Source organism: Vigna unguiculata, chromosome 3 (assembly GCF_004118075.2).
Source record: "Vigna unguiculata cultivar IT97K-499-35 chromosome 3, ASM411807v1, whole genome shotgun sequence".
NCBI lineage: Eukaryota > Viridiplantae > Streptophyta > Magnoliopsida > Fabales > Fabaceae > Vigna > Vigna unguiculata.
The window spans coordinates 6,679,001-6,702,533 of NC_040281.1; the positions used below are offsets into that span (position 1 = coordinate 6,679,001).

General features: G+C 28.7%; 2 protein-coding genes across 2 annotated transcripts; both read right to left on the reverse strand.

Moving 5' to 3' along the window:
- Positions 1–2,828: 2,828 nt before the first annotated feature.
- LOC114177479 (eukaryotic translation initiation factor 4B2-like) lies at positions 2,829–9,399 on the reverse strand. Its single transcript, XM_028062847.1, has 3 exons — positions 7,899–9,399; positions 3,284–3,721; positions 2,829–3,173 (listed from the first exon to the last, which is right to left on the reverse strand). The coding sequence occupies exons 1-3, from the start codon at positions 9,086–9,088 to the stop codon at positions 3,149–3,151; spliced, it is 1,653 nt and encodes a 550-aa protein (XP_027918648.1). The 5' UTR covers positions 9,089–9,399; the 3' UTR covers positions 2,829–3,148.
- Positions 9,400–20,293: 10,894 nt separating this feature from the next.
- On the reverse strand, positions 20,294–21,820 carry LOC114175715 (60S acidic ribosomal protein P3-like). Its single transcript, XM_028060500.1, has 2 exons — positions 21,541–21,820; positions 20,294–20,691 (listed from the first exon to the last, which is right to left on the reverse strand). The coding sequence occupies exons 1-2, from the start codon at positions 21,736–21,738 to the stop codon at positions 20,530–20,532; spliced, it is 360 nt and encodes a 119-aa protein (XP_027916301.1). The 5' UTR covers positions 21,739–21,820; the 3' UTR covers positions 20,294–20,529.
- Between the last annotated feature and the right edge of the window lie 1,713 nt (positions 21,821–23,533).

A 23,533-nucleotide genomic window follows, 5' to 3' on the forward strand; every position in this document is an offset into this window, starting at 1 on the left:
GTTTATTTAACTTATTATAAGAAAATATTACTATTCTTAAATTATGTACATGCTAATTTGATTACTAGATTCCATGTAGACTTTTAAAATAGTAAAAAATAATAGTGACTTTTAAAATATGAAACTTAGATTATTTTATTTTTTAAATGTTATATTATAAATAGAATTTATATTATTTGAGGCCTATTTTATAAAATTTATCATCTTTCTTTTTTTTTTTTTTTTCTAAAAACTTCTTTGACTTTTCTTTAGATTTTTAATCGCGTTCTTCGTCTCTTTAAATTTTGGTTTGAAATAATAGTATCATGAAGCTATAAAGAACTAATTGTCATAAATATGAGTCATGTGAAGTCACAACGATTATTTTTACTTGAATCCACCGTAGAGAATTTTATGATAGATTCATGACTAAAGTGTATTTTACTCAATTTATTTTATTATGAAAATTGTGTTTATATAATATTATTGTGTTAACAAATTGTTTGTTCATGATTGAATGATTATAGATATAGTAAAGTATGACTGGATTGTTAAAGCTTGATTTAATTATGACCTTTATAATAGATGTATATGATAAAACTTTATAGAAGTAGATAAGTTTACCCTGTCTGTTGTTTGTGGTAGTCTATTTGCTATGATCATGTGTTATACAGATGAAAATGATAATGCAGGTGTGAGTGATGGATAAAATGAGACTCCTTAGAAAATTCGTGAGGTGGAAGAACATAATAGCTTTAATTCTTATATGCTTCCTAATTCTAGAAATAGTTTTAATTTTTAAGTTTTTTTTTTTTTTTAAATTTTCTATGTAAGATTGTAAATAAAATATATATGTTATGTGATTGTTTATGCTTAATATCTAACTTGAAATGCTTTAAATTAGTAGTATAATGATAATTTGGGATTATACATATTCAAAAGAGTATTAGAGGATTTGTTTTTTTCTTAAAATAAATGTAATTTATTTATTTTTTATAAAAAAAAAACAAACATTCTCGGTTTTCAATGAAATACTACATATTTTATCATAGAGGGAATTTAATGAACACATGAAGGAAGGAAAGAGAGGTTTCTTTATTTAGTTTAATTTAAAGGAACTAAAAGAAGAATAATAGCAAGGTAAAATGAATTATATATTATTATTATTTATATGTCTTTATTATAATAAGACAAGTTTTTTAATATAATTGTGCAGACTAATAATAAAAATAGTTAATATAATTTATTTTCTTTTGAATATTACAAAAGTTGACCTTAATTTTTAATGACTTTTATTTTTATTTTTCCCATTGTCGATTAATACAAAAACAAAGTTACTCATAATATGTAACAAGGTAATCAAAGAAAACAAAATATTAAATTGTACAAAAATAATAAAATACTTTATAAAATGGACCAATAATGTAATTTAAAACGTGTCTTATATTAAGAAACAAATAAATTGTATTATTAGGAGATGATAAGTAAAAAGATTTTTGAAATTTTAATTATAGATAATCCAAATAATTTATATGATAAAAGGGTTATTTATTATTATATCAAAGATATTTAGGAGATGAAAAGTAAAACAATTTTTTTGGCAATTTAATTTATATAATCTCAAAAATCTCATCAATATTTAAGAGACGAAAAAAAAAAAATCTTTAACTCCTTCATTTTTCTCTCCCCTTTCTTCTAAATTTCTAAACCAAATAATGTGATTAAAAAGTAAGGACAAAATAAGTTTCGAAAAAACTTTCGGGTTGAATTCAATGAATATGATGTGATAAAAGTGAATCAAAATTTCTCTATTCCCATTTTTTTTTTATTTTCACAAGATATAAAGATATTTGAAAGAAAGCATAATATAAATTTTTATTGGTTGAAAAGAAAAATATTAAGAAATTATTTTTTGTACTTTTCCCTAAACGTGAACGTTAACACGAACATGGACATTTAAAAGAAAGTATTTTACGAAACCAGATCACTGAAGCGAGACTACATTTATTATGAATTTATGAGCCATAAAACTTTTTGGAACTTTCTTCTTCGTCTTTTTTTTTTTTTTTTTTTTCTAATAATCAGATTCAGGAGATCTAAACAAGAACAATTTACTTAAGCTAAAATGACATGCAAAAAGAAAAATTGTGTTTGAAAGCAAAATTTAAAATTTCAAAAAAATTAGAAAAGGTTGAAATCTAAATTATTTGATTTAAATTTCCTTCATCTTTTAAAAGATTGGTTAACTAAGTTTAAAATTCATAAACATTGATTTTCTGGATTAAGTAGAATAATTTCATTTATGATATACGCAAAAAAATGTATATATTTATACTTTTAATTTAATATTGGACATTGTGAAAATAAACACGAATTTATTTTAAACATTCAATAATTAAAAAATAAAGTAAATAATGTTTAGTGACTAAAATATATGAACTGTAACACTTTATATAGAAAGAGGAGGGAAGAAAAAGAAATAATGAGAAAGGGAATAGAGAAGAGAATGAAGAACATATGAATACAAAATTAAGAGGTACTAGAAATGCCAATTAAAAGAAAAGAGAAAAAAAAAATGAAGAAAGAAGAGAGAAAGACGATAAATTTCATATATTTTCTTATATAACTCGAAAGAAGAGAATTTTAAATAATCAAAATTTTCAAGATTTGCTGTTACTATTTATTTACATTATCTCACCAAAATTTAAAATGTTTTTAAAAAATAAATAGCCTATAAACGTTTCTAAATTTACGATGCTAAATTCTGAGCACCCTTCACAGCTTGAAAACTGTTGATGTTAAAGCACAAAAGTTGGCAATGGTGCAGATGCAAAATTGAAGGAATATAATTTAATATCTGAACAATATCACATTAACATTAACTAGGAAGTTCCATAATCCTCGATAAAAATTTAGTCCTAATAAAATTACAGGCTTTCTGCCTTCATCCAGACACCCAAAAAATTACCAGAAAGAGGAAAAACAAATTTACAATGTTTCGAGATGCAATAACAGATTAGGCAAAAGTTTGTGCCAGTACTCAATGATTGTTGCTCCAAATGCCTGGAGTAAAATGAACAAAACGATTAGAAAAGACAAGTAATAAAATAGTATTAGGTTCTGGTCATCAAAAGTTGAAGATAACTCTTAATCCACTCAAAACTGCTGTTCACCATCGCTCTCTTGAATTTGACCTGTGAGACAACAAATATAACCATTCTCAAATACAAGGAAGAAACAAAATGGAATTCAAAGGTAAGAATTGTGAGATAACAATGCAAATACAGAATTGTACATTTCTTACCTATTCAAATCTCTGCTGCCAGAAAACCACCCCCTTTCCCGACTACCTTGAAACTGTCTTCTGTCATCATTAGGACGGGTCCACACATCTCCCGTACCTGTACCACGAGATCGAGGTCTATCTGTATAATCTACACTTCTAGAATCCTCAAATGAACCAGATCTAGAAGGTGGCCTATCAGAAAAACCAGAAGACCTTCCTGCTGATGAACCTGGCCTCTCAACGGCTTTCTGTCCAAACCGTACTTTATCATCCAAATCACGGACAAGAACTTCCAGCTCCTTTTCTTTCTGTTGTAATATTTCATATCTACTGGTTTGGTCTATACCAGCTTCACCCTCAGATTCCTTGTTTGAATTTATTGGAGTCTCTTTCTCAAGTTCCTTCTTCAAATTATCAATTTCTTCTTTTAATAATTTTTCCTCCATTGTCTCAGGCCTGAAATGTTAATAGATGAGTCAACAAGGTAAATTCAATATTTCAAAGACAACTCACACAAAGGATGACCTAATTAGTTACAAATTATGTAGGAACGCTGCACATAACTAGCAAAGTGAACAATGAATATGGAGAAGAATGAGATTTAAGACAGCAAATCCTGAAAGATGCCAAACTAGTAAATGATATAGAACGACTAAACTACCTACTAGCAATCCACCTCTCGGAATTACAAGGTTTAGGTAAGGGAAAAGAAAAAGTTGATAGAAAGATAACTAATACTGAATTGATAGATAGCTGCAAGACAATACCACAATCTACTACTAATTGTACTAAAAAAATGTGTCTAGTACTTGGTACAACTACAAGCCCAAGGAAAATAACACTGAAACTAATCAATCCTAATACTCTAACTGTTGAAATGTAATGTTTTTTTATTATCATGTATGGGATCCCTTCTTTAGGGTTAGGGTTAGGACTGATGACTCTTTGTATTCTGCCCTATTACTCTAACAAATAGCAAAATCATGGGAAAACGAAAATTAACACAAGTCATTCAGTTGAAAAATTTAGGCTACTAGACTAGACATGATGAATATCAAACTATTGACCATGTCCTACGTAGACAGCTACTAGAAGCCTTTGATTTTCTCCTTTTAAGGGTCCGTCCCCCTTGACATGCAAACCGATATCTAACGAAAGTACTCTCATACCACCAAGTAATCAAAATACTTTATGGCAGAAAAAAAGAACAGCAAATTCCAGGTAAGAGAATAAATACCCCAAAGCCGCAAACAGCATGTAAGGGCCTGTTTGGGCAAATTTCTTCACAAGCCCTTCTAAGAAATAACTCGTCTTCCTCCATGAGCAAAAATTAACTAATGCACAAGTTAGCTTACGGGGAAACTAATTTAAATTTTTCTTCTTTTCTCTCTCCCAGTTAACTTGTCACCCAAACAGTTTCTAAGTCTAAAATCAGACAAGTCCAACCAAGCATAACAAAGACCAGACCACCAAAAAGAGGTGACAACAGCAACCAAGCATGCCAAACACAGGATAAAAACAATCAAACACAGAGAAATCAAGGGCAATTCTAACCCTAAAAAGGAAAAAACAGATAGAAATAAAGAGAAATGCCACCCATAAGTAGAACAGATATGAAAGAAGCAGAATTAAAAACATAAAAAAGGAACAAATAACAGTTTTGAAACAAGTTCAGAAGAAAACAAGCTGGAGCAGGCTTACTGATGACTTTAACCATCAATATGAACCACCTCAAGGGACTCCAGTACCAGTGGCACCCTAACATTTTGCCCCTGGCTACTTGCAACCTTAAATAAAACTGAAATAGAATTATAGAACTCAGAGGTCAGAGTTCAATAACAGTGCATGGTAACTAGTGTGCACTCAGAAAAACAGCTAGTTAACCATAGCCAGCACATCACATCAGGCTGGCCAACAGTGACTTGCAAACTCTTGCTACGACACCCACTGCATGGTCACTTGAACAATTGGTCACCAGCCAAGAGAGATTCAGCTGTGTTTAGGCAACGCCTTACACACAACCATAATCAGAAACATCAAAGAAACACGAATAAGTATGATGAATTAAAAAATATAATTTTTACAAGCTCAACAGAGGACAGATCATTATCAGTAAGTATGACAAATCACGTCAGTATTATGAAGTATAAGTTAGAAGAGACTGGAAGAAAACTTTAGCAGTAACCAAATGAAAGTATGATACAAAATTTATACTAATAACTTGAATAAGTACTAGTACTGCAAGTACAATCCCAACTCTCCATAACTAGAGCTTAATACTACACTAATCAAGCCTTTTTTCCCCACTAGGTGCAACAGTTACATTGATAAAATAATAATGTTCTATGGTAAATCATGTCTTCATAAACAAACCATTGACCTCTAAATCACTCTTAATGGTTTCTCATATAGTTTATCTCAGTTTCCTTTACTTTATGGTGATTAAACTCCCCTAATCAAAAGAACTTTCCTAATCAGGCCTTCTATTAGACTTTTCCACATACCCAAACAAGCTAACACAAGATTCTACCAATTTTTCTAAAGTAGGTGCTACCACAACTGTCTCTTTGATGTTATCAACTTATCATTCTTAACCTCAGATTGCCTAGTGTGCCTATTTATGCAAGCAACATCCTCACCTCCGTTATATTGATTTCATTCCCTAGTAACTATAGCACCCAACATTCAATGTCATCATAAAATATTCAATGCCAATGTATGGCACAAATGACATAAAGTTATAGATTTATTCCTCTGTACACTACAGGCAATTCCTTGCTTTTTTTACCCAACAAAAAATTTTCCCAAACCAAATGCTAACAATCGTCTGATGTTGGGGAGCAATGCACTCAACCAAAAGTTAGCTATTTAAATAACTGCATGGGTGTGAACAATAAATCAAAGTAATACATTTCAACAGCTAAAAGCACACACTTCCATTACAGCCACCCTTAAGTTGCAAGCGATGCTTGTTTAGGTTGTATACTTGAGTTGATTAATTTGGCGACAAATGAGGCCGTTAGTATTCCTTCAATATTTATACTTGAGTTGATTATTTTGGCGACAAATGAGGCCGTTAAGTTGCAAGCGATGCTTGTTTAGGCCGTTAGTATTTATACTTATCATTTATGTCTGGTTATGTGAAATTTAAATGAAAAAATAACAGTAAGCATTTTGTACTCCGGTCTGAAAATTGGTTTAATAAAAACATTATCAACTTTTGTTCTATAGTCTAAAGATCCAACCCACCCAAACGCACATGGCATTGTAGTCAAACTCAAGGTTCGCAAGTGGACCGATAGGGAGGATAAAATATTGTAGAAATCAAGGATCATAATAACTCAACCCACCAAAGCTAAGCATGTATAAATAAGTATAGTACACTAAAAATAATATAGACAAGAAAAAAGGAACAGAATACTTCACATTCTAAGCACTTCCAACACCGAACAGAAAATGAAGAAGAAAGAACACAACAAATCCAGAAAACACCAAACAACAGGCGCAACACTTAACGTCAGTGTCCAGAATGACTGACGACTATGATGGACCACCAGAGACAGCAGCTTCAAATGGAGTCAAGCAACAAAGCTCGTCAGTATCACATGGCGGAGATGTTTCTGATTCAGGTTTTGGGATCCCTAGAGGAAACGTTTGAATTTCTAACATTTGAATAGTCACTATGAACCCAGTCCAAAACGCCCAAATACACGTTTTCAACAGGGTAACAAAATTAGAGCAAACAAACCGTTAGGGATTAATGTGATGCACAATCTGCCAATTTCGCAAGCAAAATTGCAATCCCGCATCTCTTGCAGATTCTCAGCTCTGCATTGCAAGTTTTTGATGGAGCCACCAAGCTTGCAAGATCGTGCAAGTTATCAAGTATACTCGCAATCTTGACAACATTGCCACATGGTACTGTGGTAAGAATTAATATTAGTATTTTCACAATATATAATCTATCTGAAAAGCATATTGGGCATTGACAACCTCTCCAATGAGCCAGTTAGCAGACAAACTACGTCAAATATTTTGATAAACAAGTATCAGTCATCATTCTTAAAGAATGAGATGTGGACATAATAGTTAAAAACAATAGTCACCTACATTTAGTGCCATAAACGAAAGTTATCCAATTAAAAATTACCATCTCAACGTAAAAAATTTAGGGGAATATTAAATAATCGTTGAGAAAGATAGCCCATCCTGCACAACTAATACTAACTTTAAAAACCATAAAGGCTGGCCGCTTTTACACGACAAACTGAACGAAGACATGATAAAATACAATTAAACAATATACCTAAATATCAGCCCATACGATTTGCCTAATCTGTAAATGTTGCCAAAAGCAAATCAACTCACCCCACAACAAGCACAATAAAAACACATTGGTGGTCCTTATGGCACCATGGGGACAAAAGCTCTTTTTGATAGTTACTTGCAACTGTTGAATAATGCATGAAAATCATGGATGACCACCAGACAAACCAAACAAAAAACATAGAGACCGATCTAAGACCATTATCAATCACAAGTAAAAACACGGCAACATTTACAAGTTGAGACAATGGATCAAAGAACAAATGGATGCAAAAAAGCATAAATTAACCAAGAAACAAAACAAAACCTGTCAACAGAGCGATGCTCCAAATCAAGATCAATTTTCCTCCAATCCATGCCTCGCTCACCCAACAGAACCTCCCTAGGTTTGGCATCCCCAAACGGATTCAACTTGGGCCTCGATTTCGGCACAGCATCGACCCCCTGCAACCCGGGACCCTCAGAGCGATTGGACTGAGCACTGGAAGGCCTGCTAGAGTGAGAACTCGTGGGCCGGCTCGTCTTCTTCGACTCAATCTCTGAATCCATCTTCTTCCAATCCAATCCCTTCTCAGCCAACACCTCCTCCCTGGGCCTCGCCGCGCCGAACGGATTGCCCTTGTTTGTCGCCTTCGCAGGAGAATCATTCACCGATCCATCGCCCCTCGGCGGATCCAATACCAGCCTCGGCCGCTCCATCCGCTCCGTCTCACGCGGCGGACCACCTCTCGACCAACGATCAGGCTCCACTCCCGAATCACGAAAACCTGAACCAAAATTGGAAGATCTAACAGGAACAGCCTTCTTACCAACCGCCCAATTATCCACACCATCAGCCCTAGACGCACCACCAAACCCACCACCGCCGCCACCGCCCCCGCCACCACCAAAACCACCGCCACCGCCGCTACCAAACCCGCCGCCGCCGCCACCAAACCCGCCACCGCCTCCACCATAGCGATTCTGCCGGCCAGAATCAAACGCGGGGACAGATTTCTTCACGGACGCCCAATTGTCGACCTCATCAGCCCTGGAAGGCTGATCGAGTTCCGAAACCCTAGGATTCGGACCCCTGCGTTCCTCGTCGAATCCGCCGTAGGATCTTCTCCCGCCGCCTCCCCAGGAGCCGTCGTTGTTTCCGCCGTCGCGGTCGCGAGAGCGACCGCCGGAGCGGTCGTATGAGGAGAAACCGCCGCCGAGGCGGTTGAACTGCATTTCCTCGGCGGAGCGTTCCTTGGGACCTGTCGGAAGCGCCATCATCTCGTCGCGTGTGAGGCCCTGGTACTCTCCGGCGGAGGCAAAACCGCCTCGGTTGAACTCAGAGAGCGTGATTGTTGTACCCTTCTTCTTCTTGGGCTTGGAGTTGACGGCCTCCTTGAGGCTGGGGAAGTTTTGGGTCTCGGCGGCCGCAGCCGCTGCCTGGGCCTCGCGCTCCTCCGCCTCGGCCCGCTCGGAATCGGCGGCCCATGCTCCGATGTTGCCCCAGGGTTTGGACATTTTGAGATCTCGAGAAAGAGAGAAAGAGAGAAAGAGAGAATGGAGTTGTGGTTAGGTTTGTGCTTTGGTTTGAACTGAAGCCGGGGCTCCGCTAGTGGAGCCGGAGCTCCGATAACATGCAAAGAAGAGGAAGCGTTAGAGGATTAGGAGAGCGTAGAATGCGTTGATGGAGAGTGAGAAGGATGATGAAGGAGGCCAACATTAGCGTGCGTTTGTGTTTGTGTTTGTTTGGTTTGGTTTGGGAGCGTGTGCGCGTGCCTTTGGGATTTCCCCACGCGCGGATCAGGGGTGCATGCTTTCCTTCCAATTGGGAAAGTACCATTGGCCATTTTTCATGGCCTAGAGCAATGCGTCGTCGTGTTACTCACCTTCTTTTTCGTTACTCTTTATTTTAGGCCATTTTTCAGTCCCCCTATTTTACTATTTTTATTTTTCTCAATATAATATCGTCAATTTAAATCATATACAACATACTCTTAATTTATACAGAATAAGATAATAACTGAATATGTAATAAATCTTTTAAATAATATTTATAATATTCATATATTCATTTAGATAAATCAAATGTACTTGGTTACTGACAGCCTTGTAATTGTACAAATTGCACTTCATTTTTTTCTTACTTTCTTTCTCGTGATTCTCATCTATCTTACAAGTTAAGTTTTGCACACTTTTTCATTAGACAATTGTTATCTTTAGAGTAAAATTTTACCCAACTTTTTTTTATTTAGATGGAAGAATTGAAGAGATAATATTTTTTCAGAACCAAATAAATAATATTACTCTTTTTATCGTAGGCTTTCGTTTTAAATTACTTTTTCACATCTTATTTTGCATTCTCATTCTCTGAGAAGTTTTTCATTTAAAATGGTGTCAACCTTTTAAAATTCAAAAGGTATCAATCTTATGAAAGATAAGATTCCTATTCAAACTTTTTGATGAAGGTCATAATAACAACGGTTAAATAATATTTTTTCTAAAATAACCGAAATTGATTTTATTTGTTCCAAATCAGGAGATTAAGAAATATAAGTAATATTTTATCTATATAATTTATAGGTTTAAATATATTTTTCGTCCTCATTCTCGTAGTATTTGTTGCGGATGATCCTCATTTTGACATAATGTTTAAAATGGTCCTCATCATTCTGTTAACATGAAAAAATGAAGATCATCCGCAACAAATACTACAAAAATGAGGACGAAAAATATATTTAAGACTAATTTATATCTAATAAAGAATAAAATAAAACATGGTTATTGAGAATCATTCTCTTGAAAAAAGGGAAACGATAGACGAAACATGATATATCATACCAGATGAAGATGTTTTACTTTATATATATATATATATATATATATATATATATATATATATATATATATATATATATATATATATTACAAACAAAACAATAATAAAGAGAGTCTATAACAAATATAAGTAATTTTTTTATTTCGTCAGTTAATAAAATAAATAAGTGCAAAAAATATAATAAATAAGTATTTTTTAAATATGTTTTTTTTCTTTTTTACAAATTATTTTATTTTATTATATAGTATAGATATTCTATATAAATGAGTAAAAAATATTTTACGAATATATTTATATATTCTATCATGTATTATTTATGAATTTAGAAACATGTATTATTTAAGGATTTAAAAAGTAGTTTAAGGGTTATAGTGGTTTTAACGATGTTATTAAATTATTTTATTATAAAAAGTTTAACTACAAATACATTTTTATTAATTGAGTTTCATTTTATAAAAATTATTATTTATTTACAATTTTTTTGTCTTTTCTCTATATCTCTAACTTTATCCTTCATTTATTTAAAAATTAGAGTATAACATCGAACTTCTCACACGTCAATGTTTACAACATTATGTGATCATAATCTTGAACAGAGTCACTCATCTTTTGTTTTTCTTTTTTATCTTTTCATAAAATTATTGCAACAGGGTGTTTTAGGCTTGTATGTTCTGATCTTTCATCACAGCTTTCTATGATAAAGTCTGTGGAGTTTGTGAAAGTTAAGTATGTATAAAACACCTTTTGAGGTAAGGAAAGCTATATTAAGTTCAAATAGTTCTATTAAATTATAGTTTGATATGATGAACTAATTATGAAATTTTGAATGGCATAGGTAAGATTGTATTTGTGTTGATTTAATAATGTTGATGTGTGAACTATGAATTGCGAAATTTAGAATTTGGTATGTTGAACTTTATTGGTAAATTGTTTGAGTATAATGATGGAATTTAGTAGTGAAACTATTGTTTGGACTATTGTTTTTTGGTTGTTTTAGAGTGGAGTTGTTTTGATTTGGCTAAGATTGCCTAATTTGATTTATATGGTGATTATTTTGAATTAAAACAAGGTATTTTAAACTAAGAATGAACTAAAGTTGCATAGATAGTCAAGTTGGTCAGACTATTCAAGTCAATTTAGGAGTTAAAACTATGATACAATGTTAGGCGGTACCACTAAACACCACTCACAGGACTCAATGCAGTGAGCTCTAATGGTCAAGAGTGTCAAGCACAACTTTGGGGTTGTTGAGCCCTCACTTGAGAGTGAGCTTCAAAAATATAGGGCATTGGACAGTCCCATGGCCACCCTAGGTGCTCACGTGATAATGAGCATCTAAATATTTGATGTTGAGCATCTATAAGAGGATATCTAAACTCAAAATTCATACCAGATAGAAAAATAATAAACACTTTAAAAAATACATGTTAAGCGTGATATAAAAAAAATACTAGCAACTAGTCTATTTATTTTAAATATTTCATGGTACCATCTCATATATCAAAGTGATTAATTACATATAACTATACTATACACTTAGGTTATGTTCAAATGGTGGAAGAATTCTTTCTCAACTTCTCACTACTTCACATACTAATTTATATGATTTAAAACATCATTCAAGGATATATATATATATATATATATATATATATATATATATATATATATATATATATATATATATATATATTCTTTCTTAATACTTTTATTGATCTATAAACATGTGATAAAAAAAACCATTTGAATCAACATATTACTAATATTCACAAACAAAATTGATCCAATAAAAAGTCGAGTATTATAAATTGAGGAACAAATAAAGATTGAATAATTTGATTAAAAATTAACAATACTTTAAACCAAGTCCCTAAGTTTTAGAGTTATCTTCTTAATATAATCCCTATTTAAAAATAAAATAACTATAAGATACAAAATTTTGTAAATCATAAAAATTTGTTAATAAAATAAAAATACACTAAGAGCCTTAGGCCTAATTCCTAGACCCAATAACTTTGTTGAATATTTAAAACTCACCAATAAGTTCAAAATAGATATCACATGTGTTTGGGTTGATCCATGGCCAATTTATCCAAATTCGAATTGGGGTTCAAGATTAAGTCTTACGTTGGACGGCAAGGGATAATACAAAAACTTGCCCATAACCAATTTTAATAATTTAGATTAAAATTCATTTTTTGTCCTCTAATTTGTTTGAAAAATTCAATTAGATGTTTATTTTTTATTTATAATTAAGTCCTTTAGTTTTCAATAATGATCCAACTAGCACATTTTTGCCATATTTGCGTAGTCTGGACATGTTATATGTCAGTTTGTAGTATTTTTATTTTTTTTTCATCTTAAATTTTTTTTTTGCCATGTTGTTAAGTAATTGGTTATATCACCTGACAGTGACATGTGTTAGTGTCAATGTCACATGTCAGTATTAGTGCCATATGACATTGTCTTATGTTTAATTAATCCATATATTTGAATTTTTAACTCAATTTAGTGTTTTTTTTATAGAATGAAGTAATGTTGTCATTCTCCAAGATGATACCAAATTAGTAATTAAGCTTAAATGAATTTATATATGCATGTTAAAATAATTTTCTAAAATTTATACACCAAATCACTCCACCTAAATATTAAAATTATTTTTATTTTGTATATTTTTAATTTCAATAAAAAAAAAATTTAAAATTATTGAAGATTAAGTTAAAACATGTAAATATTTTTGTCACATTAAATTTATAAATAAACTAACAAAGGAAAATACATTTTTTAAAAAATTATTTCAAATATTGAAATTTAAAAAATACGAGTGTCATTTTATACTTACATTTTTAATATTTTTTAAAAAATTGAGTTTAAAATAGGTATTTTTAAATTTAAGTTAAAAAAAATCAATATTTAGGTTAAGTGATTTAATGTATAAATTTAAAAAAACATTTTAATATGTATATATAAATTATAAGTAGGCTTGATTACTAATTTAATCTCATTTTGAAATGGAGAACATTGCTCGATTTTTGTTTTACAATTACTAATTGGGCCAAATTTCAAAATATATGAATTAAATTGAATACAAGACATTACCATGTGACATTGACACTTAACACGTAGGAGTGACACTTACACGTGGTATTATACGTGCATGTTGCATTGTAATTATCATGTGACACAATAATGACTTGACATGTGGCCTGACACGTGATAATTAAAAAATATAAATAAATAAATAAATAAAAAATATTACGAACGAACAGGTTGCATACACACAACCACACAACGTTAACAATAATTTAGCAAAAATGGCTTAATTGGATCAATTTTACAAACTAGATGACTCAATTGCACGAAATAAGAATTACATGTCTAATTGAATTTTCCAAATAAATTAGAGAACCAAAAGTGGATTTTAGCCAACAATTCAAGATCTTACAAAATAGTTAAACTTATAATGGTAAAATCAGGGATAACAAAAAAATATGTATTCGCATTTGAACTGAAACGTGTCAAAAATGGTGCAAACAACTTAAACACTATTCTAAAACGTGTTTCACATGTAAAAAAAATAAAATAAAATGATGCAGTTGGGTTAGGAGGAGTATATTCATTCATTGTTTAAAGTATGAGGACCAAAATATATCAAATTTTGTGACAAATAAAGATTATAATTTCGCGTACAACTTTAGGAATTAAATTTTGTGACGAATACTAAATGAATATCTTTAATAGATATTAATAGATACTCGCAGTGGCGGAGCCACGATGGGGCAGGCGGGGGCCTCGGCCCCCCCTCCAATTTTTTTTACTTTTTAAAATTATATATATTTAGAATTTTTAAATTATATATATTTTTAAAACTTTTAAATTATAATTATCACTAATGAAAATTAAATTAGGTATTTTTTTATTTCTTTTATAAAATACAACATTTTATGTTAATAAATAGTATAATATAAAATTGAATATAATGAAATAAAATTGTTAAGATAATTTTTATTTTCTCTTTACATAATTTTTTGAGTTTTTTTACGTATTGTATTCATCTCTCATCTTTACCTGATTCTTTCTGTTATTGAATAAAAAAAAAATTAAATAGAAACTTATTATTTATGTCCTCATTTTTTTCATATCTTTTTTCATTCTTAAAGAAAAAAAATTATCTTGTCTCACTTAGTAGTGCAATAATTGTTTAATATTTAGCCTTTTTTTTTTATCTAATTACCCTTTTGTATATCTATTTTTTATGAATATAGAAGAATAAACAATGTATTATGTGATTTTTTATAGAGGATTTTTAATTTTAACTCGATCATCGTTTTTTTTTGTAATTATGTCTCTCAATTTTTTATTATATTATACTAAAAAAATTTGGTCTTAAACTTGTTTTATAGATAGGTATATTGATAAAAAATAAAAGAATAAATTCATTTTTAAAATTGATAAAAAAGAAGGGAAGATGAGAACATGACAATAAGGTTGCTCATCGCATAAGCATAACAATGATGAAATGAAAGTTTGTGATGACTTTTGAATTTATATGTGCACATTAGTAAAATGGAAGATGAATATTTTACATATAATATAATTATTCACATTGAACAAAAAAATAGCTAAAAAATTTAGTTATGATTTAATTATTTGATAAGTTAAAAAATATGAAAAAACGAATGACAAACATTTATGTATGTTTATTTTTTGTTATAGTTATAACTATATTAAATTATGTATTAATTTTAAGTTAATGAGTGACAAAAATGTTAAATATATAAATTTTAAGTATATTATTTTGGCTCCTCCAGAAATTTTAGTCAAGATCCGCCACTGGATACTCGTATGTAATAAATACAATTATTTAATTACCTATTTACTAATAGGACAAATGCATGTATCATGTTATCTAACTTTCGTGTGCTACCTGCTAATAATTATTAGTACATTTTATTAGAGTATTTATTTTTTAAATGCAAATGATCAAAATAAAATTATGAGTGAAAAACATATTAGTCATGGAATACTCATTTAAAAGTTGACTTTATATATATATATATATATATATATATATATATATATATATATATATATATATATATATATATATATATATATATATATATATATATATATATATATATATATATATATATATATATATATTATTTAGACATGTGATATCGAAGTTATTTTGTAAAAAGTTAACTTTTTAAAATTTATATTTTGGTACTTTTTAGAAAGATCAAATTAATTTTTGTTCATATTTTATTAAGTAACTTGATTTAAATGGCACTTAAAGTAACTTGATTTAAATTGCACTTAAAGATTAGTTTTTATCTAAATTTATATTTTAAATATATATATATATATATTTCTTTTTTGAGTATCATAGATTTTTTTGATAACCAAACATATATATGGACTTTAAAAGAAGACAAATTTCCATTTCTAACCGCTCTAAATGGTACCAAATAACACACAGAAGCTAAAGACTCCATATAATAGTTATTAACACTCAAATTTGAAATAACAAACCAAAATTTTGGTAATTTGAAATCACAAAACTAAAGTTATTCCAAAAATAACAGTTGTTGAAGTGGTGAAGCATTTTTTAGTTTAAACTGGTATTAGAGTGTGAACAAATCCTAATACACTTTATGACAGTTGGTAATTGACGTAGTAGATTTCCATAACTATGCATTCATAAAACACTATAATATAACATGTTAAGCTTCAATTTTTAATATTTTTTATCATCCAAACTATTGGATAAATAAAATAATCTAAAATCTAACACAGTGATGGTTTATTTCCACAAAAGAATGTTTAATTTATTTTTAAGTTTTTTCCATAACTATGTATTTTTTTTTTTCTAGATTGGAATGATAAAAAAGAAAAAAAAATTAAAGTATCAACTATACAACCATTTACATTTAGTTTGAGAAAAAAAATTATTTTTCAGAACTCAACTATAAATTATGGATAGGAAGTATAGAAAGTTTTTTTTTTTTGGGCAGGGACTTAAATTAGTTTACAAATAAATTAAAATACTTTTTTTTTTAATTTATTGAATTTCTACAAAAATAATCTATGTATCGGTTAATTTTTAGTGTTGAATAAATCATTTTTTATTTTTTCTTTTTAAAGTAAGTGCTCGTGTAAAGAATACCATTTAAATATATTCTAATTATAAAAAAAAATGAATTCAATTCATTCAACGAGCTTTTTGGGTATTTTCTAACTATAAGTCAAAACTCATGATTGAATTAGCTCGTAACTTCAATGTAAAGTTTTAGTTTATTTTTTCACATCATGCTTTTAACAAAGAATGGTAATTTTTTATATTGAATACGTACTATGAACAAAATAAAAAATTATTATATATAAACACCTAAATATGAAAGGCAAGACTTAATTAAATTTTAAATTATGATAAATTTTATTATGTTCAGTTTAATCCTTAATAATTTCTTTTTTTTGTATTTTATTGAGTGGTAAAAAAAATTTATACTTTTTAAATAAGTTTTTATTGTATCGACATACCTATGTTATGACATAGGGGTTATGCTACTCAAATTTTTAAATACTTACACAATTTATTATATATATTTTAAGAAATTAATATATTTAATATATTTAATATATTTAATATTTTTAAAAAATGATATATTAATGCATAAGATATTTTTTATTATCTACATTTATTTTTTAATTTGACCTTTTAATATTTTTTGAATAAAAATAACTATTTTCTTAATATTTTCTTTTTATTTAATTATTTTTTAAAACTTAATCAATATAAATGAAAATTAATTAAAGTAAAATAAAAATTATTTATGTTTAATTTTATAATAATAATAATAATATAATTATTTTTTATTATCATAAAAAAATAAATATAATGTTTTTATTAGTTTATGTAAAAGATTTGACTTTATTTTTTTAATTTTTATTTTAGTTCAAAATATCAAGTTGATCTTCTAGTTTTTTTAGTTTCAGTTTGGTTCTAATTTTATAAAAAATAATGCAATTTGGTCTTATTTTTGTTAAATTTCTTAAATTGGATCAAGATTTTTCTATAAAAATTGAAATTGTAAATAATAATAGTTTTCTTTGTTGATGTAACTGACGTTATCCCGTTGTCAAATTTAATAAAAACTCCTTATTTGGCTTCAAAAAATTTAGCAAAAATAATCAAATTACATCAATTTTTAAAAATGAAGACTAATTTGAAGTTAAAAAAACTAAATGATATTTTTTGACGAAAAAAATAGACAAAAAAATAATTCAACCAAAATTTTGGTATCCAAAAAATATAATTTTAAAATCAATTTAAAACAAAAAAATTCATTTTCAATAAAAAGTTACAAATATCAACTTTCTCATCCATAAAATCGATTTTTCAACGCACCTCCAAACATGTACTAAGTAAATCCTTTGCCTTATGTATCTGTTTTTTGTTGTCCACAATGCTTTTGTTCTTGTCAAAACATTTTGTTGTACAATTGGAAAAGAATATTCCATTGGTTGTATTCAGGATTCGTGCCTCAATAGTTCAAAGCCAATGAGATGCTGGGAACATATGTGGTTTTCTTTGGTGGAGTTCAATGTTCAACAATCATACCAACTTTTTTCTTCATACCCTTCCTTTTTATGTCCTTAAATTTTGAACTCTAAACTTTTTCACGGGGATTCCGTATTAATAACTATTATAAGGGATTCGTTTTACATTTTTTTTTTCATTTTAATTCTTTAAGTAATTATTCTTTTAAATTAAAATAATTATTTTATAATTTTATTCTTTTAATGAATATTTTGAAATTTAATTATTTTTTAATTAATGTTTTTTTTTCAATTTAACCAATTTTTTAGATTAAAATAACTGCTATTAATAAAACTGTGTAATTATAATAATAATAATTTCATTATTTTTTGTTATAAAAAATGCAGATGTTTTTTCACTATTATATTATAGAATTAATATAAATCTTATTTTAAAAGTTAATTTTGTTAAATTAACTCGATTTTAAAAGTTGATTTTGTTAAATTAACTCGATTTTAAAAGTTGATTTTGTTAAATTAACTCCTGTAATAAAATAGTAACCAAATCATTACAAATATTTAATATCACTATCAAAATGTTCATTTTTTGAAAAAAGTAAAAATAATTTTGCACGACAATTTTAGTTTATCTATCATAATCCTTTTTTTTAAGTAAAACATAATATGGCATGACAATTTTAGTTTATCTAGCTATAAAACCTTCTTCTATGTGGGTCCAAATTTTAAGAATTGTTAGAAATATTTATCATATAAATTAAAATAGAATTGATATGTAAGGTTTTTTAGGATACAAAGTTTCTTTTTCTGCCTCTTCCCTATTGTTTAGACTTTAACACTTTTTTTTTTTATACATGTGGAGGTTAGCTCAATTGAGTAGGTGGAACATTGGGCTTACCAGAATAAAAACACCATCAAGTTGGTTGGTGAAGAAATGGAAAATGTTTTAGTTGATTTAAAACAATATTATGATTAATATAGAATAATCAATTTTTTATTATTATTTGAATTAAAAATTAAAATCATATAATATAATAAAGAATAATTATCGTCACTTATATCTATGATGATGCGAAGTAATAGAAATATGATAATATTGGAATTAATAAAAGTCACTTTGTCATTTTATTTTAAATTAACTATAATGTAATCTTATATTAACTAAAAGACTTGACATTTAAAAGGCAAATAAGTAAGATAATAAACAAATTGACAACTAATCACCTAGATAAAAAAAAAAGTATAGACTAAACTTAAAACTTAATTAAATAAGCTAATAATGTTATATAAAAAAATTGATTTTGAAGAACTTTAGAAAAATTATAGTGTCTTTAACTCAATCTTAACTAATATAATTTTTGTCTATAATAATGTTGTAGTCTGTTTTTTCTAACCTTATGACTTTTGACAAACTAGATGAATCTTTCTTATCACCACCCCCGCAGAGAGAGAAGGGAAAACAATAATGAAGAGGGGAAAGAGAGAAAATGTGTTGTGGAAAAAAACTAGTTCCAAGAAACTTTTTCTTAAACACATTTTTGTGTTGAGAAAGCTGATTCAAGAAGATTCCGAAAATTATATACATTCTGAAAATCCTGTTTTAAATTGCATTTTATACATTCTAAAATAAAAATGAATGAAAATAATTATATTAACCCCAATTATGTTAAATGTGTCAACACGAGTTTTAACTGAAAAATATATTCGACACAAATTCATGAAATAAAAACATATTTAACAATTTTACGAATTACTAAAATACTAAAAAAAAACAGGTAAATGCAGATGAAAACATGTGCTAGACCAGTGAATTGAACCAATTAGCTCAATCCGTCATTTAGCTAACCTATTTTATCACTCCCATTTATTTATTTTCAATTAAACATTTAATTTTTTATATTTTAATATAATTACCATCCATTACCTGTTCTTATTTGAAAAAAAAAACTGATAACCGAGACATGAAGCTGAAAAATATGAGGTAAAATATATAAATTTAATATCTAAACAATAACTTTTGGTACATGAAAAGGTCACAACCCATTACTGAAATAAACAATTCCAGGTATAAACTGCTTATAACCAGTAATCAATATTGAAAGCCCACATTATTAACATATTCTTGTCGAACAATTTCACTCTGGAATTAGTTTATCAATGAAAACGTGACCCTAATTCCATTACATCAGAAACACCCTGTTGCTTATTTTCTAGTTACAGCTATTCTTCTCTATTTCACTTACCTACCAGTCTTTCAGTCGTTGCAAAAAAACACGCCACAGCCAGATAAGAAAATAAACTCATCAAATGGCAGAAAAAATGTATGAAGGTAAAGTAGCACGAAGTCTATTAAACCTCTAAGAGCGAGCCATTTTTTTAAAAGGAAATAACTAGCAAAACCCGATACAGATGAACGATTTAGGTCACATGACAGAAAAACAAAAACTCTATCTGATGGAGTTGAATGTAGCATTAACTGGCGAAAAGCAATACACAAATATAATTTATAGGATTAAACACTAAAATATCTCTTCCATCAAAACTCAAAAATAACGGAACTCTAATCAAACAGACCCAAACCCATATCATCGTCGGACTCTTCCTCCACCTTCTCTTCCTTCTTCTCAGCAGCTGGGGCAGCATCAGCGGCTGGGGCAGCACCTCCGGCAGGTGCAGCTGCAACCGCACCACCTCCAACGAATACTGCACCACCCACTATTACCTGAACAAAACAATCAATAAAAATAACCTCATTAGTAACCCACCACAAAATGCTTGAATCCAAAAAAACAAACCACCAAGGCAGAAAAACCATCACAATCTATAACCAATAGCATGTGTATTGATCAACCAACTTAGATGGTGGTGCATAAGTACATTTGAATAAGATCTAATTGTATATACTTTCTCATAGCCTCCAATTTTATTTTTAAAATGTGGAACATGGAAAAAACAATTTTGTTTTCATAATTTTCCATCTTGAAAGCATTTTTAATACAAAAGCAAGTTCGAACATGGTCTTAGAAATCCACTTCCATAATCTGCATGATAATATCATGTATAATGGATCCACACTGACTATTCAATTGAAGGATTGCATCTAAGTTATATCACCGAAAGGCACAAGCACGCAAATTTATACTCCTAGGAATGAATCGCGATGAATCTTTATAAGCAGTAGCACTAAAGAGTAAAACTCATAATTCTCTTCTACTCATATTGTAGTAATAATCCGAATGGAAAACAAAAATAAATCATTAAAGCGAACAGATAGAGTCCAACTATTCATTCCTCAGCAAAATCTCAGACAAATGAATTGAACAAGCATTCTTCACAGAAAAAAAAAATAGCATAACAAAAATCTAACCATCATTTGGAAGCAAGCTATACAATAACACATACATTCCAATAAAATAGGTAATATAGCACAAATCCAATTAAAACCAATCAATATATTATTAAATAGAGGTAGGAAAATTTGAAAGAAAAAGATAAAGGCAGAGCAGTTGTAAACGTAAAGTTTCACTTCCGAATCAAACAGCCAAGATTGTCAGAGATGTTAAAGATGTACCTGAAATACAGCAGAGGAAGGGGAAACAGGAGAGTAAGAGGACTGAACGCCGCCGGAAGAGTCAACGGCGAGAGCGGCTTGGACGAGCTTCCGTTGGAGATCGTAGGAGGAGTCGGCGGAGGACTCGATGTCACCGGAATGTTGTTTGGCTGTCCATTCGCCGCCGGAGTTGCGTACGATAAATGTGAAGACTCCCATGGCTACTCTGAGCGAAACCCTAATTCGAAACAAAAGACTCGCAGAGAGCAAAGTTGCAGTGACGGCACTTTGTGTGGCAGGAATCGTTTATGTACCAGTGAGGTTTTGGAACCCTAATGCCCTGCAAGTGAAAAGCCCATTCAGCCCATTCCAATATTATAACAATATTTCCAAATCTCATAGTATATGCAATTTTAATCCTTAATTTTTGCTGATGTGAATTCACATATATCCATACCTTTTATTCAATAATTGATGAAGTGAAAAAACAATTCAACACATTTAGATGTTAAAAAAAAATAAAAAATAAAATAATAATAATAATAATAGAGAAAATACATATTTGAAAAGATTCACAGAAGGAAAATTTTTATTATATTTTTATAATTAATAATTTTAAAGTATTAAAATATTGTTTATTTTTTTAATGTAATTTTTTTATTAAATTAACTATAAATTTTTATCTATAACAATATATAAAGAGTATTCTCTCTTTTGTGTCCATTTTTCAAAATTCCAATTTTACCCTCTAAAATGTAATTATTTATTAATTTATAAAAATTGATCGTTATTTTTACAAGTTTTTTATAAAATTGTCTATCTCTACTCTTTTTTTCTAATTATCAATAATTATTCTCTTATCTTTTCTAATATATTTTATTTTATTTTTAATAAATATAATTTTATTTTATGTATTAACTTAATAAATTACAATATTATTACCTACTTATATAATATCACACATATCTAAAAAATGCATACAACACAAATATCTCGTCTGTGTTTACACTAGTCAAACTTAATTTTTATTAATTATTCTTAATTAGTGTTTTTAGACACTTGTTAACGACGTCCTTTTTATTAATGTGTTGTTACAGTGAAAATCCAGTCAAAATTCAATTATAATCGAAATTCAAAATTTGTGAATTTTTTTGTTCTAATACAAGATTAAAGTTTTAGAGAAAATTAACATTACTCTTCAACTATTTAACTATTTAATGAAATACAACAATTTGGAACTTTGTTTTTGTGTGTGTCTTTTTTATGAGTACACTTAGTCTCTAAATATGTTAGACTTACAAATTGGGAATTTGAGTGTGGTAGAATATTAAATTTGTAATTGGAGAATATTTTATTTGAACATTACTTTTATTTGGAGAATGACAATTAATATTAAAATGGGATTACCTTGTTTTTTTTTGTTTTTTTATAAGTCCGCATTAACAATAATATATATATAGAGAGAGAGAAATAGAGCACTTAACAGATGCACAGGTAATATTTAAGAATAATGAACTTATCATATATTTAAAAGAAAACAAAAAAATGATACACATTCATATGTATTTTATATACACATATTATATATATATATATATATATATATATATATATATATATATATATATATTTTATCTCTTTCTATCTTATTATATATCTTATAAATTTATATTTTTTTTGTTATTTATTTCAATATATCTCACGTATTGATCAATGTATCCATTGATAATTTTTCTAAAATATTAGTGAAAGATAGGGTATATATTCTTATATTGTTGAGACACCTTACATTTAATTTTACTTTAATAAAAAAAAACATAAACAACTTTTTATTTGATATATTTATTTTAAATTTGATTATGAGGTATAATAATATTTATTATAAAAATTTAATTGAAAGTAAAATAAAATAAAAAGTAAACAAAACAAAACACAAAGGGAAAAAGATCTTAGAAAGATAAGACACGGGTTTCTCAAGTATTTAGAGAAATTCTGCTGTCTTGTTCCAGCTAGT